Genomic DNA, 17,771 nt, shown 5'->3' on the forward strand with positions numbered 1-17,771 from the left:
CCCAGCCTCACGTCATCGAATAGCATGCCGGTGCGTGGCCCCTCTGCGGCAGCGCGTCGTCTACTTCTGTAGGCCTGCCAGCAGATAGAAAGAAGCAGCATTTGTTGACATTGATGTGTTTTGCTTGTCTGACACTTCCTTTCTGACCACCCTTTGCAGCCCGACAGCGTGACGCAGGCGTGTTTGGATCTGGAGAAAATGATACCGAGCCCGACTGCGACTCTGCCCCTGCCACTTCGCCGTCACTGCCACCGTCGCCGCGAGACTTCCAACCAACACCCTCTTCAAATTTCCGGCCATGTCGTCTTCCAAGGCGGCCCTGAAGGCCATCGCAGATGCTGTCAAGCAGCAGAAATACGACGATGCCCTTCAGCAGGCTCGGGACTTCACTCAGCGGGAACCTAAAAACTACCAAGCGTAAGACCATACCACATCGTCTGCCCTGCCGTCTATCCTTACCTCAATCATTGACAGCGATATAGTCTCGTTCTCCTGGCTCTCGCGTTGGACAAGACCAACAGGCTGGATGAGGCAGAGGCCACGTACGAGGCGGCCACGAGGCTGAAACCCGGCGATGCTCAGGCCTGGCAGGGCCTCGTCAAGCTGTATGAAAGGCAGGGCTCAAAGAAGCTATCATCTTTCCAGTCTGCCACTGTCCGCCTGGCCGAAATATTTCGGGACTCTGAGCAGACCTACAAGTGTCAGAAGACTGTCGATGATTTCATCGCCTTTGCTCGTGCTCACGGGACAACTCAGCAGTACGTCGACGCACTGGGCATCACACTCCCAGACAGCCCCGTCTATTCGGCCGTGGAGGGTCGTACCCGCCCCGCGGAGACGTACGAGACCATCGCCAAGCTCCTCGAGGTAGACGAGAAGAAGCAAATCAATACTCTGATCGGCGAGCGAAGGACCAGGCTGGGCGCAAAAGTCAGCGAGGTCACCATCGAGGTTAAACGGGAGGTGCTCGGCCGTAGCCGCCTGGGTCACGTCTATCGCGAACTCATCAACTGGTCCAATGACGACGAAGTTCGTCGCCAGTATGAGGAACGCCTCCTGCAACACTGCCATGACCGCCTCCTCGCATTCCCCCACGGTCAAGAGAAGGCCCACGAGCTGCAGGTCGTCCTCAAGCTGGCCAACGACATGGTCATCATCAAGCATCCATACAGGCTCGCTTGGGAGATAAGTATCGATTGGAAGGATGCCAAGGAGACGAAATCTTGGGATGTCACCGTTCTCCGAGACTATTGTACATTCTTCCCGGATAGCGACTTGTCCAGGGCCATTACGGGCTACCTTAGCAGCGACATCTCGCCATTTCCAAAGCTTGAGCCGCAAGCTGAAATTCCCGACGCTGCTGTACATTCCGGCGACGAGAGCGAGGACGACGACGATGGTGGAGCACCCACAGCCGTCATCCCGCTGACGGACGAGGATCGATTGCTTATGATGTCGGAAGCCATTCTGACAACCAAGTCTATCTTCGCCCACCGCCTGGTTGCCGAGTACTATGAAACACTGCAGGAGCACGAGAGCAATGTTGAGTTGACGCGCAAAGCCCTGCGCCTGCTGAGGGACGAGCGGGACAAGACTGGCATGCCATTTAATGATACCAGCGACATGTTCAACTTGCACCTCGCCACGGCGCTAGTGTTCTATCAATCCCCACGCCATCACGAAGAGGCGAAAACATTGTTCGAGAATGTTTTGACGCGGGACCCCGTTTCAACACCCGCCCTGATCGGAGTCGGCTTGATCTACGAGGAGGAAGAGGAATACACCGAAGCCGTTGACTTCCTGGACCGGGCCCTGCAGAGGGATCCTGACAACCTCCGTGTCAAGTCTGAGGCAGCCTGGGTGAAAGCCCTTAAGGGCGATTATGCGACCAGCGCAGCTGAGCTCGAGAAATGCATACCTCTGATCGCGGCTAAAGGCGATACTGCTCATGAACTCTTGGCGCGGACATTACACCGGCTGGGTAGCTGCATATGGGCATTGGACCCTTCGAAGGCTGCCAGAAAGAATCGTGCGCCTGGCAGTGCTTACTCGTGTTTTTTGAGCTCCCTGAAGAGTAATTTGAACTTTGCGCCGGCTTACACTAGCCTGGGTGTGTACTACGCCGACTACGCCAAGGACCAGAAGAGGGCCCGAAAATGCTTCCAGAAGGCGGTTGAGCTGTCACCATCTGAGACTGTCTCGGCGGAAAGGCTCGCACGTTCCTTTGCAGACGAGGCAGATTGGGATCGTGTCGAACTTGTTGCTCAGCGGATTGTCGACTCTGGCAAAGTCAAGCCGCCTCCGGGGTCCAAACGAAAGGGGATCAGTTGGCCTTTCGCCGCCCTCGGTGTCGCAGAATTACACAAGCAAGATTTCCACAAAGCAATTGTATCTTTTCAATCCGCCCTACGGATATCTCCCGACGATTATCATTCCTGGGTGGGCCTTGGAGAAAGTTACTACAGCTCTGGGCGCTATGTCTCGGCCACCAAGGCCATTCAGAATGCACAAAAGCTAGAAGAAACGGCGGATGGTACTAGTCCTACGGATAATTGGTTCACCAAGTTCATGCTCGCTAACATCAAACGCCAGCTTGGTGAGTTTGATGAATCTATCAAGCTGTATCATGACGTTATGCTGCGTCGGCCGAACGAAGAAGGCGTGGCCATTGCCCTCATGCAGACACTTACCGATAATGCGGCAGACTGTCTTGGAAGGGGCCTTCTTGGCAAGTCGGTTACAATGGCAAAGCGCGCCTTAGAGTTCGCCACTAAGGCTCCGCAGGGCATCAAAGATACATTCAATTTCTGGAAGGCGGTCGCAGACGCTTGTTCAATCTTTACCAGCATACAGGGACATGTCACGGAACTTCCCATCGACATCATCCGGAGCCTGCTCGGGGCTGATGAAGATAAGCCGGGACTCGAAGCCATGAAAGAAGTTGATGGGGTCGGAGCCAGTGTCATATTCGCCAAAGGCATTTTCGCCGATGACGAGAAACTTGGTGTCGACTTAACCCGCGCACTCCATGCTACAATCCTTGCCCACAAGCGTGCCATTGACGCTTCAGCCCACGACACGCACGCACAAAGTGTGGCGTACTACAATCTCGGTTGGGCGGAGCATCGCGCGCATGTCAATCTTCCTGAAGAGTTCAAGAGGAGGTCTAGTCGGTACTTGAAAGCCGCCATCAAATGCTTCAAACGGGCCATAGAGTTGGAGGCCGGCAACCCGGAATTCTGGAACGCACTCGGTGTGGTGACGAGCCAGGTCAATGCGGCTGTTTCGCAGCACGCCTTTGTCCGCAGCTTGTACCTGAATGAACGAAACGTCCAGGCATGGACAAATTTGGGCACTCTTGGCCTTCTACAGAACGACCTCGAGCTGGCAAACGAGGCCTTCACCAGAGCACAATCAACGGATCCCGACTATGCTCACGCATGGCTTGGCCAGGGTCTTGTCGCCTTGATCTATGGAGACGTAAAAGAAGCACGAAGTCTTTTTGCCCATGCCACGGAGATCGCCGAAGCGTCCTCGTTGATCTCAAGGCAGCAGTTCTCCACGTCGGTGTTCGATCAGATCTTGACGGACGTGGCGAATACCGACACAACAATCCTTATCCAGTCAATCTTTGCACTGGGCCAGGTTCGAACGCTGCGGCCGCAGAAACTTGCCCTGGGGCATCTGTGCGCCTTGCTGCAAGAACGAACGCATGAGCATCGACTGTCGGCACAAGCCCTGGAAGAGATGTGCTCGGTGCTAGAAGCAGACTACGAGGTGACCGAGTCTGCGCAGTCTCTGAAGAGGTTTGCACTGGCGAAAGCGGACCTCGCCAGGGCTTATCTCGCTATTGGCTCTTATGACCAGGCTGCTGATTGCGGCGAGACAGCGCTGCAGCTCAGCAGCGATGAGTCTGACAACGAGCTGACTCCAGAAGAGCGAAAGAAGGCGAGGCTCTCTGCACACTTGACGGTGGGTCTCGCCCATTACCACCAGAATACCGTAGATGAGGCCGTGGTATACTTTGATTCTGCCTTGCAGGAATCAGACAACAATCCCGACGCCGTTTGTCTTCTTGCGCAGGTCTTGTGGGCAACTGGATCCGAGTCTGCTCGGGAGAAGGCCCGCAGCTCGCTATTCGATGTTATTGGCGACAGACCTGACCACGTGCAATCAGTTGTCCTGCTGGGTGTCGTGGGAATCCTGGATGATGACGAAGAAAGCGTTGACGCGGTACGCATCGAGTTGGAGAGGCTCCGGACGAACGAACGCACTACATCGGCAGAGCAGTTTCACATAGGGGAGGTTCTACAAGCGGCTGCGCTCCTGGTGGAGGCCGGCACGGAGCAGGGAGTGCTGGTTCAAGCACAGACTGACGTCCTTCTGTACCCTCATTTGGCACACGGCTGGTCAAGTCTCGGGGATTTTGCAGGCGATCGCGAAGACTTTCCTAGAGAAATGGCGGTGCGTGTGGCGTCTCAGAGCATACCACCCAAGGGAGAAGTCAGTGCAGAGGATCTGGCAAAGACATACGGCTCGACTGGGAGAGCTCTCAACTCGCAGATCTCAATCGTGCTGGCGCCGTGGATGAAGGCGGGGTGGCAAGATCTTGCGGGTGTTGTAGGCAAGAAGTAGCCAAATTCATGGAGGGCCTTGGCCCTTGTAGCAGTCCACAGGACAGGTGTGTGCAGTACATTGTAGGATCTGCTCGAGTCCATGATTGTAAGAAAACAAATCATGTGTCCATTCAGCCTTGCTGAGCCGGTCTGACCGTTTCCCTCAACCGGGCGAGCCTAGTGGTCACCCAAGCGCGTTGCCTTCACGATGTCAGCCGATTCCACGGTTCTCATCATATTGTGGAGGCGACAGCACGGCATCTCATCTCGGCTGCTGGTGGAAAAGGGCCTAGTTCGGGAGGACTCACCACGCATCGACCTTGCCGCCCAAAATATGACAGGTCTCGGGCTCCAGCAGAACAGATCCCCTGGCGACAACAGCGCCCTTTTTCAGCAAGATTTTCTCGCCTAGGTTGAGCTTCCCGATGGCTATCCTGGGGATTCGTGTCAGCTCAAGCCCATAAATCTTCTGGCCTTTGCAGTCCTGCAAGATCAGGCGGTGGGTGGGCTTGTTCGAAGCGGCTCCTGCAGGTCCAGGCTGCGCTCTAGCCAGTGCTGGCCCGCTGGCGGTTCCATCCTGAGCTTCATCCACAACCCCACCGTTCGCGGGGAGGCGGACCACCTCTCTACCCCGGGTCTGTTCGCCTCTCTCGATGGCCTCGAGTTCCTCGACCTGCTCCCACCTGCTCTTGGCGAGGTCCTCAATATCGGCAACCTGCACGTAGACATGACGACTCAGCCGAGTTTCCTTTACGGCTGAGTTGGTGATCCCGCTCGGCAGCGATATGGCTGGCATGGAGTCGGGGTCCAGTAGACCAGGTGTGGTGAGATCCGAGGCCAGAAGGCGTGTCTTGGCGGTCATGACCAGCGAAGGGAGAGGAGGAGGAGGGTCTCGGGCCGAGATGAGCGCCTGCAGCCATGGTTGAGATGGAGGTGGGAGGTTGAGGGCCCGGAGCTGGGTGTTGATCTGGGCTGCTAGGCTCATGGTGGGTAGTTTAGACTGCTCCTCATTGTTTTTGGTTTACGGTGCGGCCTTTGGAGATGTGTTTGGGCGGTTTGGTCGACGACGAAGACCACCGAGCACTCGCAAAGCGCACTGTCTGGGCTTCTCACAGTTCCAAGGTTCTTCTTTCGAATTTACTGGCCTGCCAGGAGGCGTCATGTATTTGGTGAAGAACAATTCGCCAGGGTGCCATGCCCGCCCACATGCGACCACATGTGTAGCAGGGGTTGGCACTCCAACCCTTGCACGGAGCGAGCTGCTGGGAGGCACATAGTGTACTTAGGTATGTACTGTACATCGGCACAACGGTACGTACCTCCAGCATGTCTTGTACAACCTACTACTACCATTAATGTCTGGACAACCGCATCGACGACATAGTCTAATGTAACGAAGCGTTCGGCTCCGCGGGAACATCATCCATCCCCCTTCAACCCGAGCAGCCCAGAGACTGATCCCACCTGCTGCGTGCGCCAACATGTCCACCATAGCGTCGCCCAGAGACCCCCATTCCACCTTTCGGCGAACACCTTCCTCCCAGGCCATCGTAACTCCCACCTCGTCCACGCGCCCCAGTCTCGACATCCCAAGGTCTGCGACCAGCTCTCCCAACCCGTCTGCACCCGCCTCCGCAACCGCGCCCAACAAGCGCAATAACCGTGCTGCCCTCCGCGAGTACTACAACCTCAAAAAGACGTCTGCTTCCGCCACGCCCCCGCTGCTTGAGGTCACCGACACCGATTCCGCCTCCTTGGCCGATGCCGCCGACTTCCCCCACTCAGACGTCCCGACATCCGAGATCGATGCTGATGGCTTCGACGCCGACGCCTACGTCAAGTCCAAGCTGAAGGACAGCAGCCTCGAGGAGCTGCTCAAGACCTACACCAGGGTCCTCGGCGAGATACGTGCACTCGACGCCGAGAAAAAAGCACTGGTCTACGACAACTACAGCAAGCTTATCACCGCCACCGAGACGATACGCAAGGTACATGATTCACAAAGTCCCGGGAATTCCCCGCGCATTGGGAATATAGCGACTAACCACTTCTCTGGCAGATGCGCTCCAACATGGATCCACTAAACCCCATGGCTGCCACGCTCGACCCAGCCGTTGCCCACATCTACTCACAAGCATCGTCCATTAGGGACACACTCAGGGAGTCCGCCCCGAAGCCGGAAGACACCAAGAGCCAACAGGAGGCGCAGGCGAGGGAGAAAAGGGCCAGGGAGCTTGTCGCTGGGGTGCTGGACACGCCGGACAGGATACGGGCTTTGGCCCAAGAGGGCAGGCTGGAGGAAGCCAGAGAGGCCTGGGCGCTTCCTCGTCGGCTGCTCCTGGCCTGGAAACAGAAGGGTATTGGGGGCCGTGATGTTGATGCATGTCTGGCAGAAGGGGACGCAGCCGTCAAAGGCGCGGATTCGCCCTCGTGAGAATGTAGATTGGTTCATGTCCTTAAAAATGATACCCCGGGACCCAAGCCCGCCCGATAGCAAGACACCCCTGACGTTTACGAGGACAAGTCTTGACCTCGAACCGAGTCCCCCGACCACTCAACTCGGCGGTGGCGGCGGTGGATCGAGAGTGCGTACATCCACGTGTACATCTCCATAGAAGCCTTCCCAACCCCGCTGCTTTGCAAACGAGGTCATCTGGTACGCATGTCTATCCTCTTGCTCCTGTTCCAACCCGTCGGCCTGTCGTTGCACGAGTTATGCACCGAGGCGTTCCACATCCCAGACCTCGAATGGATCCCTGTCCTCCTCGCTCACCAAGACCCGTGCTTCTGTGCCGATGTTGCGAAGCTCCGCCTCCAGGGCCGGCTGCATTCTTTGCCGGAGGTATGCCCTCTCTGAATTGCTGTGAAACACGGTGATGACCAGCTTGCCCTCCATGGTGGCCCTGAGCGCGTTGTGGTGGCTCATCTCGCCCGTCACGAGGACGTCGACGTTGCAGCTCTTGAGGACGTCCCAGCCCGAGCCCGCACACACGGCGGCGGACTGGAGTGCGGCTGCCGACACATCAAAGTGCCTTGGCACGGCCACCATAACATGCTTCAGGCCGCCGAGGCCGGCGGCAAGGCGGCGGACCAGGTCAGTCAGGGCGACTGGCTGGGAGAAGTCCACCTTTCGGCCATATCCAGCTCCTTCGAAGCCGGGGGGAGCAGGCGCCGAGGTGGGCTGGACGGCGGATCGGCTCAGGGGCTGCTGCGAGCCGCAGATGATGTCGACCAGCCAGTCATTCAAGCCGCCAGGAACGGCGTCTACGGCGGTGTGGGGGCAGTAAACAGCGATGTTTCTTTGGGCCAATTGCAGCAGGATCCTCTGCTGCGGGTCGACGATGTCGACTGACTTGAGCCCTCTGAAGATGAAGGGATCTTCAGCAGCCGGGTCAAAGGGTCAGTGAGGGAGGGAGACACGAGGGGCGCGAAGAGGAGTGCGGCGCGGACGCACGGTAGCTCACAACCACAGATGCCTTCTTGTCGACAGCCTCTTGTGCAACAGCTGGGCTCAGGTCGTTGGTGAGGAGGACGGTCTTGTGCTCAGGGGTGGGCTCCAGACCCAGCTGCTGCTGGCTGGAGGAGTCGATGTTGCCCAGGAGCAGGCCGACGTTGTCCCAAGCCCTGTCGGCGACCTCTTCCGGGTACCTGGAGTGGTGGTGTCAGCTCGACACGTCCGGATTGCAGGCGGCGCGGTTGACGGCGGCTGGGTTGGAGGCAGGGCCGGTAGTATGTACAGTGACCTCAGGGCTTGCACGACCCCCCGGGTGAAGGGGGTATTCTGTGCCGTTTGTGCTGCGAGGGATGCCATTCCTCTTGCTGGTGACGGTGGGGTCACTCGCGGGAGGAAAAAGGTGCTGGCAGAGGTGGGGGAGGGGCTGCCCTTGGCCTTGAGCCTGGTTCGAATCGCCACTGCAGCTGAGCAGCTGCTTGTGGGAGGCGAGGCTGGACCTGTGGTTGCGAGGCGGACGGCAGAAGGGGTGCTGGCAAGGCGAAGCCGTGTCATGGAAGAAGTCATTGGAAGCCGGCCAGAAAGGAAGCAGTAGACACCGACGTCGACAGCTCGTGGGGATTATTGCTGTGTACCTAGGTACCTACCTAGGTAGGTAGGTAGTCCACCTAGGTTCAAGGTAAGTTTGATCCTCCGCCAGCTGCTGGTGGTACTTTAGTTTCCGCGTGTCAACAGGCTGTGTCCTGTGTACCTACCGCGCTCACTCACTAACACACCACATGATAAGTTGCCGACAGCCTTCTCCACCGCCCCCCCAAACGGACATCTTTTGTCATTCACCACCCGACGACACAAGGCCACCCGAAGCTCGTGGTAATTATCAGAGCAGTCACAACCACTTCTCGCCAGCCATGGACAACAGTGCAGTATCGGAGGCCGCGCTAAGGGCCTCCATCGTAGAGCGGCTCAACGCCGTCCACGTGGAAATCACCGACATGTCTGGTTCGTTCCCCAGGCATGCGCTCGTCTTGCTGAACCCAGCTGTAACTGGTCCTGACACCCTCACAGGCGGCTGTGGCCAGGCATTCTCGACCTTGATTGTCTCGCCCGACTTTGCTGGGAAGAACTCACTCAAGAGACACCGCCTGGGTCCGTCACGGTCTGATATATGCATCTCCGCGCTCAGTCCTTGCTGACACGCACCTGTCACAGTCAACGCTGCCCTTAAAGAGGAGATTGCCGCCATTCATGCGTAGGTCAAGTCATACCCCGTCGAGCCTGTGAACACATCGCCGGCATCTTCATTTATTGTGTCCCAGTGCCTGCCTTGGTTCTGTCACGGCCCACTGCTGACTTATCTCCGCCCACACACAGGTGGACTGCAAAATGCCAGACCCCCGAGGAGTGGCAAAAGGCAAAATCCATCCCTGGTGACGATGCCCCCCGTCTCGACGGTACTGTGGATGGGAAAGTCCAGGGCAGTGCCGCTTGAAAATCTTCTCCGACACTTGTGTCGGCCGCCACGAGGGCGCGATTCCTTCATGGGTCTGCCGCTCGTGCCATGCTTTGTAAGGCAGCCTGGAAGACAGAGCACGTGGAACCACGGCACAGGCTCTCGAAGCAAAAGCAGTACGCAGCCCATCCTAAGGGGCACCCATCGCCGCCATCAAGTCTCTAACCAGCCCGGTCAACCAGTTGTGGGGGCTCCCGGGGCGGTGTCCCGGCATCCCGCCTTTTGCTCGCAATTATCGCTGCGGCCAAGGCAGCCGAGCCTCCGGTGGTGTTGACAGCAGACGGACTCTACTGTATGGTGCAGTGCCGTGGCTAAAGACTAGAACTGCCGTCTGAGCCCAGGGTCTGAGGCGTCGTTACACATATTTTATGACATGTCTGACAGGCATGTCTGAGCCTTCGTCCTGTTATGTAACTAGACTCGATTGCATTTAGCCCTAGCGAGCCCGTTTCTTTTCCTCCGGCATCCCAGCGAGCAGCTACTGGTTGGTCATGCCCCTGGCCTCCAAGATAGTCGTCGGCGACGCAAGCATCACTCCGGCCCTACCTTTGGAAACAAGAGACCAATCAACTTTGGATTCACACATCATGGGATTTGAACGATTCAATGCGGCCACAACAACCCACCAAAGTAGCCTTTATCGAGATCCACACCCGCAAGCTAATTTCGTATACACCTTTCTGCGCAGCCTCGAACTGATCCACAGCGCTTTCGGATCGAGGACCTGGCGTCCACAGCCGCTTGGTCATTCCTTGTGCGGTTGTGCCACGACTACTTGCCATGCCTGCCGAACGGCAATCCGGGAATTGCTGGCGCTGCCTTGAAAGGACGAGGCGGGAAGTCAACAAACTGCCGCTTATGGTCTGGATCGGCCATGCAACTGGCCTTCACGATGGCTTGGATCAATACCGAGACACGTGCAGGCACAAGGGCTCAGCTGAGAGCTCCAGGCTAACCTGCTTTTCGGGTCAATCCAGGGGACATTGGTCATGCTCTTTCAAAGATGGAGCCGTCCTATCGTCTCGGTTCGGCCTCGAACATGAGCACTCATACACCACCTAGGGTTACTCCATCGCAATGGTGCAACGATCCGGTACCTGCCCTGCCCACGTCTCAAGACATGTTACCGCTCTCTGTCTTGTGCATTAATTTCGCCCTCGCTTTGTCCCACCCACACCTGGACCTGATCTTGTCTGCCTGCGTCTGCCTCGTGGCTTCGATGCTGTGTCACCTGTCTGCCCGTTTTGACAGCCCCCCGTTGATGGCTTGTGTTCTGTCCCGGAGCCCGCCAACTCGGCATTGTGACCGATCGCCAGGCACCGTTACGCTTCCCATTGGAAGCAAATGTCGGCGATGGAATGCGCCCACAGAGGACGTGGTGCGCCATACATATGCGACTTCAAGTTGGTGCTCATAAACGAAGCACGCCCGCGCCTGGGCTTTCAATACGATATCAATCGCCGACCAGACCACTCAACGGCTGCCGTCCGACGGTCGAGGGTTACTTCAGTGCCCAGTCAGTCCGTCTCGGGTGCATATCCCAGACAGTCTGATTACGGCTCAACTTCGCTCCTAAGCGCCCGGCGCTCGCTCTCCGCGTCAGTGCAGTCCCAAGACGAGCGCGAGACCAGGCCACCTTGGGCTCTGGAACGATCATTGCGTTGATTCACTCAGTATGACTCTTGTCTCCCGTCAGCTTGATTCTTCGCAATCAAAACCTGAGTCCTTCTCTGCTCACGATGAAGCCTTCTCAACGCCACATAGCGCTCTCTGGCGAGCGGTTCTTGTTATGGCGCAGCGAGCTATGTGGCCAGGTTCGTGTTGCCCGAGACATATGATTCTGATATCTCGCATCGTCGTGGTTTGCATCATATAAAGTAGAGTTGGCCGTCTCTTTAGAGACCCTTGGTAACATCACTTGTCCTGAACATCATCCAACTTGTGTCTCTCTTTCTCTTGACCGGTCTCTTCCTCTATATTTCCTGCGATATTGTTGTCTCCCATTGTCCTCTTCACCAGATTTTGAGAGCCGTCATGCGATTCGGCTCGTTGGCCGGGCTGGCTTCGGCCGGGCTGGGAAGCCTTGTCGCGGCCCAGGATCTCCTCTTCCATAGTTCCATGATTGACACTCAGGAATACGAGCGAGCAACGTCCGTTCTCGGCTTATCAGGTAGAGTAGCACCGGAAAGTACAATAATGTGTTCCTTGCTGACGGATTGACCTCCTCAGTCCACGTTGCAAGCCCTGAAGAATGGGACAGCTATACCACAGCTGATTTTGAGAACTACAAGGCTATCGTGATCCCAGATCCCACTTGTGGTGCCGTCAACACGATCGACTTCTTCGACTTGACCAAGGCTGTTTGGAGTCCTGCCGTGAAGGGCAACATCATCCTCATCGGCACGGACCCTACCTTTCACTCCTCAAGCCAGCCTGGCGCCCTGACTCTGATTGACGACGCCGTTCGGTTTTCTGCCTCTGGCAATGGTACTGGCTTGTACTTTGCCCTGTCTTGTTACTACGACTCTGTCGACGCGGCTACTGTAGACTCGCTGTCCTACTTTGGCACAATCACCGTTCGCGGGAGGCTGGCATGTTATAACGACGCACACTTGGTTGCCGACTCCACTGCCCTGGGCACTCTTGACGATTCCGCCCTGAGCGACTGGTCCTGCAGCGTGCACGAAGTCTTCTCATCTTATCCCACCACGGGCCTCTTTGGGTTTGTGCCACTTGCAATCGCACAGGGTGCTACCGGGGACGGACAGAAGGACTTTGCAGATGGCTCAAACGGAGTTCCCTATATTATTGTCAAAGGCGCTACTCCGGATGGCTGTGGTGATGGCGTCTGGGATGCGAGTCTGGAGGAGGAGTGTGACGATGGGCCCCTGAATGGGACGCCAGAAAGCTCCTGCTCCTCATCCTGCAAATGTCTCAACGGGGCTGTCGTTCCGGGCGTGTGTCGGCCGCCGGGCCCGAATTCGACCTTCAGCACGACTCTGTCCACTCCTTCCTCCACTTCACTGCCTGCCCTAACAAATTCAAGGTATGCCAGAATCAACGCTAGACGCAGCGTTGCGACTAACACGCAGCAGTTCGGTGGTGGCATCCTCTGCCTCCTCCCCGATATCTGCGAACTCCAGGTGAGACTTTCCGCTGGAATTGCAATCACCGTAGAGAGCTAATCAACTGCAATCAAGTTTGCCGGCATCGGCCAGTAGCTCGTCAACCGCGGCGACGGCCTCGTCCTTTGCCCCGACCCCCTCTTCGGCTTCATTCGCGAACTCAAGGTCTGTCTCGGACTCCTGGATGTGCTCGGCTATTGGCTGATACGTTGGCAGCTCCGCCCCCTTTCCCACACCAACGGTAGCTTCTTCGCCTTCCGGCATTGCTTGGACCTCGTCTGTCCTATCCAGTGAGGCCGCGTCTACATCCATGGCTGAGACGTAAGAAATACTCTGCCCTCCTTGCGGTTCTGCGGTACAAATTTGACACAGGTGCAGCCCTGTCGTCCCTATTCCGACGGGCTCTGCTCCCACGGCTCCGGGAAGCACGAGGTGAGTATCCATCCTACAAACTCTGGCAGCTAAAGGGCTGACTCTAAAGGTAGTCTCCCCACGACATTATCGTCCATGCCAACCGTGCCAGGCCTGAATAGCTCGGCATCTGCCGCTTCAGGCAGTACAGGGTCATCTGGGCCGTCCTCTTCCTTCATACTGGGCAATTCGACGTAAGCTACGCAAGTCAAACTCCCATTTCTTTGTGCTAATGCTGCCAGGAGTGTGGCGCCTACTGGCGAAGCGCCGTCGACCACAGCAAGCCCGAGGTGACGAGGCCAATTATCTGCGCTTACAATTCTTTGCTAACTCGCTGGCAGTCTTTCTGCATCTGGAACGCCAACTGCTCCGTCTTCGAGCGTGTTGACTTCTGGCACTGGGGGGGTCGGTTCTTCCTCGGCGGCAAGCTCAGAGTATGTTGCAAGATATAGGTTGGCTCACTGATTTGCTGGCTAAACGGGCGATAGGTCAACGCTGTTGGTGACGTCCACGCCACCTGTGCCATCGCCGAGCAGCCTGTCTGCTGGAAGTTCCGGTACCAGCAGTTCGGCGATCAACGGGACTTCTATTCCGGGATCGTCGGCATCCTCGTCGGTCCCGTATGCGAATTCCAGGTGCGTGTTATTCTTGGATATTGTAAAGAAATGACGGCGACATGCTTATGGTTTGGAATACTCAGTACCACTGCCGCCACATCAGAACTTCCACCGGTGTTCCCCACGGTCTCGGTGCCTACCGGGACGATATCTCCAGGTCCGAGTTCGTCTACGCCTGCGGGAGCAGGAGCCACCACCGCAGTGACTACACTATCGTCCCCGGTACTCATTTCAAGTTCTGTGGCAGTATCGACAGTTTCCACTGAGGTGTCTCCCTCGTCCGCATTCAATGTGTCATCGGCGACAGCTTCTGCTCCAGCGTCCAGCATTGGGGTTACTCCAACCACAGAATCATCATCGCCTGTGCCTCCGAGGTGAGTCTTCATCGTATTGTTGCCCCGGCGTTACCTGCGCCTAGCTCAGCATTCATGCCTTAGCTCGGAAACCGCCGCATCAACCAACAGCACCTACACGGGTGTCTCTACTGCTGTCCCACCTCCACCGTCAGTGAGCTCTAGGTAGGGAACCCCATAGCTTCGTGCCTCCGTCGAGTGGCAGCTGACAATCCAAAGCGGCGTCACGGATTCGGCCACTACGATGGTGTCATCTGTGTCTTCGTCTTTGCTGCCGTCAAGCATAGGGGAACCACCAGCGACGAGTGCAGGCTCTGTGTAGGTAGCTGGGACCTCATGGAACAGGAGGAGTGCTGATGTTATCCAAGGTCGTCTTCGGTACCCACAACGGCGCCATCGGCTTCCGTATCAGAACCGGTGATCTCGACAACGGTAACAAGCAGCTTTGTCACTACCATCGCCACAAACTCGTCCACCTCACAAATAACTGACCTAGTTACCACTGAAACTACGACGATGTATGTATCTTCCGAAGCACGTCGGCGGCTTCAAGATTAGTGATAAATCGATATCCATGGGAGGATATGGCGCTGACTTCTGAAGGACATTCCCACCGCCACTTACATCAATGGATACTTCAGTTCCCAGTCTCAGGTAGGACTAAACGCTTCCCCCCTCCCCCTCAAATGGCATCCTGCTGATAATTTTTGCCATAGCTCAAGCGAGACCTCTTCCTCCGCGGTTTCATCTTCAGGAACAGCGCTGTCGACTGTTCCATCCTCGGCGGAAACATCAGAAAGTTCCTCCAGTGCCTCCACCGCCCAGACATCGTCGTCCGAGTCGGCGCCTTCGACACCAGAAGGCTCGGCGTCACCATCGTCCTCTCACACGAGTCCAGTGCTGCCCTCACCCTCTAACCCGAGCTCATCACTGTCGGTTGAGAGTTCGGAAACTGTGAGTTGGTCCTCGAGTCTGCCCATAACGATCACAACGGGCCGTGCCACCACAATCGCAACAAATGCGTCAACCTCCCAGATCACGGACCTCACCACGACAGAGGTCGAGACATGGACAGTCAGCTCACTGCCCACGGTGTCAAGTGGGTCGTCGACCGGGGGGCCATACACCGAGTCTTCGTCGCCGAGCGGTCCAACCTCGAGTGCTGCCGTGTCAAGCCCCCCAGCTCCCAGCACAGGGCCGCCCTCAGGGCCAACTGATACCTCTGCACCATCTTCTCTTGCAAGTTCAAATCCAGCATCTAGTGGGACGTCCTCCGAGTCTTCGGGATCGGTGAGTGGCACGGTCAGCTCCGCCGTCGAGACGAGCGCCTCCAGAAGCGAGAGTAGGACCGAGTCTCTATCCTCCGATGCTAATACAGCATCAACCTCACTGTCGGGAACTGTTCCGACGTCCGGGTCCGCGAGCATGCCGGGCTCAAGCACAAGTATCAGCCCAAATGCTTCCATCACAGCATCCGGAAGCTCAATGTCTGGCACGACTACCCCGACCTTGCCGACTTCACCCGAGGGTACGGGGTCACACTCCTCGCCTAGACCCTCCAACCCATCGAACAGCGAAAGCCCGAGCGTCCCCATGACCGAGCCGCCGAGCTCAGCACCAAGTAGTAACATCGGCAGTCCGCCAGCCAGTTCCGCCTCGAGTGGGGGCAGTGAGGGAGCTTCGAGCTCATCCGCTGGAGACATGACAAGTTCGAGCTTCTCTCCTTCCATCACCGCTTCTACATCCTCCGAGGTCTCCACCGAGGGTGCTTCGTCATCCGGTGTGTCAACCGTGCCAGGGGATTCGAATGGTGCCCCTAGCACGTCAAATCCAGCGTCATCCCCCTTCTCTGAGCTAACATCGGTGTCTGTGAGTATTCTGCGCCACTATTGGTAACCACTTGTTCCAGACTGACCCAACGCACAGCCAACCACCACGAATCCTTCACCCTCGGGCACAACCAGTCCGAGCTCAACATTGGGCACCGCATCACCGCCAGCACCCAGCCCCCCCGGACTGACAAGTTCGAACAGCACTGGGCCCCCGAGCAGCGTGACAACCCCACTGGCCTCCAGCTCTGTAACGACATCTGGAGGCGGCCCAAGCAGCTCGGTGGAGTCTTCAATTCCAGTTCCAAGTGGCACCTCAGACCTCAGCTCCTCTTCGCCTTCTGGGCCGGTCTTGAGTGGCTCTACGGGGACGCCATCGTCAGCTACGACTGAGATCTCTAGCGTGCCTTCATCTAGCAGTGCGAGCAGCTTATCGGAACCGGAACCGGTACCGACGGCATCGTCTTCTGTCGCATTCCCAAGCTACGGCGCCCCTCCAGCGAGCAATCCCGTCCCCTCGGGGTCGACGAGCTCACCTGGTAGCACACTGATCTCCTGGGCTCCCACGAGCCCCGGGCCTTCCGGGCCTTCCGGGCCTTCTGTTGTACCGTCGCCATCAGCCAGCTCGAGCACCCTGTCGATGCAGACTTCATCCGCCTCAGACAGTGCGAACCCGTCGAGTGTGAGATCCTCGGGATCTTGGTCGGGGTCTTTCTCGCCGGTGACCAGTGAGACTGTGTCGGTAAGTACGGTATCAACAAGCACGGTCTCGGTGACCGTCAGCACAGAATCTCTGCCTGGTGGGTACAGTTGGCCAGGGTCTCTGACAGCACCGACGTCCAACACCTTGATCCAGTCCTACCCTGGCGGGCCATCGCCGACAGACGACTGCGGCAAATGGGTTGGAGTCGAGGTGATCGTCATGGTTGACGTTGTAGAGATCTGCCCGGATGGACAGACTTGTGAGTGACGCAGCCATCCGAGCGGATGCACAGATGCATGCTGACCAGCCCCGCACAGCAACGACGACGTCCACCGAGACGTACGAGGTCATGACGCGATCCATCTGTCACACATCCATGCCGAGCCTACCGTGCTACGTGTGCGAATTTGGGCTGCCGACGGGCGTGCACCTGATGACGGTCTCAACGGTAAGAGCAGACCCACGCGTCCACCGCTGGCTCCCACCCGACGGACAAGACATGCTGACAGCGAGACAGACGTCCAACACGGCGTCCCCAGACCCCACGCCCGCCGTCACTGTCCAGGCATGTTCTACCTGCGAGACGTCGGTGTTCAAGACGTCTGTTCTCGGGTTCACACCGGGTGCGCGTTGCCACGGGTGCCAGCCGTCGGGCACAGAGGATGCCGGCGTGGCCAGCATGACGGTGGGGAACCAGGAGCACGAGACGATATCCCTTGTGGGGGGGCCTGCCCTGGACGAGGTGGCGGGGGGTGGTGGCTCAACGCCAGCAGAGAACACGCCGCTGGCCCCGCCGTCTGCGTCGCCGACATACCTCACTGCAGGGGCGTCTCGGAACACTGTACAGGCCGGGGTGGTCGGAGTGCTGGCCGGCCTAATGCTGGTTGCGTGATAGCCGATGGCAGGGTCTTGTCGTTGCGCAGATTTAACCTGGTCCATTTTAGATGACGGTCCAATCGGGTTTCTTGGTGCGAGCATGAATTGTCTATTTCATTGCCGTCCTATAATACTGTTTGTTGTTGCTCATTTAGTTCTCATTGCCCATCCGGTAAGACTAGCTGTATTAAATCATCAATTTCACTCATGAAACCACCCCGCCGAAAAGAAAAGAGGGGGCAAAAAGGAACGAAAAGAAGAAATTGTCTCAAGACGC

General features: G+C 57.3%; 8 protein-coding genes across 8 annotated transcripts; 5 read left to right on the forward strand and 3 right to left on the reverse strand.

The window, feature by feature from the left end:
* Positions 1 to 23: 23 nt before the first annotated feature.
* On the forward strand, positions 24 to 4,635 carry KVR01_012464 (SKI complex subunit tetratricopeptide repeat protein SKI3; the record flags this gene model as incomplete). Its single annotated transcript, XM_044783738.1, has 2 exons — positions 24 to 417; positions 483 to 4,635. The coding sequence occupies exons 1-2, from the start codon at positions 299 to 301 to the stop codon at positions 4,633 to 4,635; spliced, it is 4,272 nt and encodes a 1,423-aa protein (XP_044638652.1). The 5' UTR covers positions 24 to 298.
* KVR01_012373 (uncharacterized protein) lies at positions 3,410 to 5,792 on the reverse strand. The gene is made up of 2 exons (XM_044786290.1): positions 4,928 to 5,792; positions 3,410 to 4,817 (listed from the first exon to the last, which is right to left on the reverse strand). Exons 1-2 carry the CDS (start codon positions 5,599 to 5,601, stop codon positions 4,748 to 4,750), a joined length of 744 nt encoding a protein of 247 aa, XP_044638561.1. The 5' UTR covers positions 5,602 to 5,792; the 3' UTR covers positions 3,410 to 4,747.
* A 305-nt stretch (positions 5,793 to 6,097) lies between these two features.
* Positions 6,098 to 7,050, forward strand: KVR01_012376 (uncharacterized protein; the record flags this gene model as incomplete). Its single annotated transcript, XM_044791111.1, has 2 exons — positions 6,098 to 6,604; positions 6,676 to 7,050. 2 exons carry the CDS (start codon positions 6,098 to 6,100, stop codon positions 7,048 to 7,050), a joined length of 882 nt encoding a protein of 293 aa, XP_044638564.1.
* Positions 7,051 to 7,329: 279 nt separating this feature from the next.
* Positions 7,330 to 8,427, reverse strand: KVR01_012388 (uncharacterized protein; the record flags this gene model as incomplete). Its single annotated transcript, XM_044794473.1, has 3 exons — positions 7,330 to 7,994; positions 8,071 to 8,264; positions 8,354 to 8,427. The coding sequence occupies 3 exons, from the start codon at positions 8,425 to 8,427 to the stop codon at positions 7,330 to 7,332; spliced, it is 933 nt and encodes a 310-aa protein (XP_044638576.1).
* Positions 8,428 to 8,978: 551 nt separating this feature from the next.
* On the forward strand, positions 8,979 to 9,559 carry KVR01_012427 (uncharacterized protein; the record flags this gene model as incomplete). Its single annotated transcript, XM_044782749.1, has 4 exons — positions 8,979 to 9,069; positions 9,136 to 9,216; positions 9,280 to 9,319; positions 9,442 to 9,559. The coding sequence occupies 4 exons, from the start codon at positions 8,979 to 8,981 to the stop codon at positions 9,557 to 9,559; spliced, it is 330 nt and encodes a 109-aa protein (XP_044638615.1).
* A 2,055-nt stretch (positions 9,560 to 11,614) lies between these two features.
* KVR01_012442 (uncharacterized protein) lies at positions 11,615 to 14,577 on the forward strand (the record flags this gene model as incomplete). Its single annotated transcript, XM_044789232.1, has 11 exons — positions 11,615 to 11,750; positions 11,810 to 12,626; positions 12,676 to 12,712; positions 12,802 to 12,981; positions 13,078 to 13,137; positions 13,458 to 13,550; positions 13,605 to 13,666; positions 13,817 to 14,107; positions 14,171 to 14,240; positions 14,306 to 14,404; positions 14,455 to 14,577. 11 exons carry the CDS (start codon positions 11,615 to 11,617, stop codon positions 14,575 to 14,577), a joined length of 1,968 nt encoding a protein of 655 aa, XP_044638630.1.
* Positions 14,578 to 14,736: 159 nt separating this feature from the next.
* Positions 14,737 to 16,839, reverse strand: KVR01_012381 (uncharacterized protein; the record flags this gene model as incomplete). Its single annotated transcript, XM_044790846.1, has 6 exons — positions 14,737 to 14,969; positions 15,018 to 15,545; positions 15,627 to 15,764; positions 16,002 to 16,379; positions 16,452 to 16,708; positions 16,778 to 16,839. 6 exons carry the CDS (start codon positions 16,837 to 16,839, stop codon positions 14,737 to 14,739), a joined length of 1,596 nt encoding a protein of 531 aa, XP_044638569.1.
* A 155-nt stretch (positions 16,840 to 16,994) lies between these two features.
* Positions 16,995 to 17,510, forward strand: KVR01_012513 (uncharacterized protein; the record flags this gene model as incomplete). The annotated part of the gene is made up of 2 exons (XM_044781798.1): positions 16,995 to 17,066; positions 17,136 to 17,510. The coding sequence occupies 2 exons, from the start codon at positions 16,995 to 16,997 to the stop codon at positions 17,508 to 17,510; spliced, it is 447 nt and encodes a 148-aa protein (XP_044638701.1).
* Positions 17,511 to 17,771: the final 261 nt, after the last annotated feature.

The sequence above is a fragment of the Diaporthe batatas genome (assembly GCF_019321695.1).
Source record: "Diaporthe batatas strain CRI 302-4 chromosome Unknown Contig00019, whole genome shotgun sequence".
Classification (NCBI taxonomy): domain Eukaryota; kingdom Fungi; phylum Ascomycota; class Sordariomycetes; order Diaporthales; family Diaporthaceae; genus Diaporthe; species Diaporthe batatas.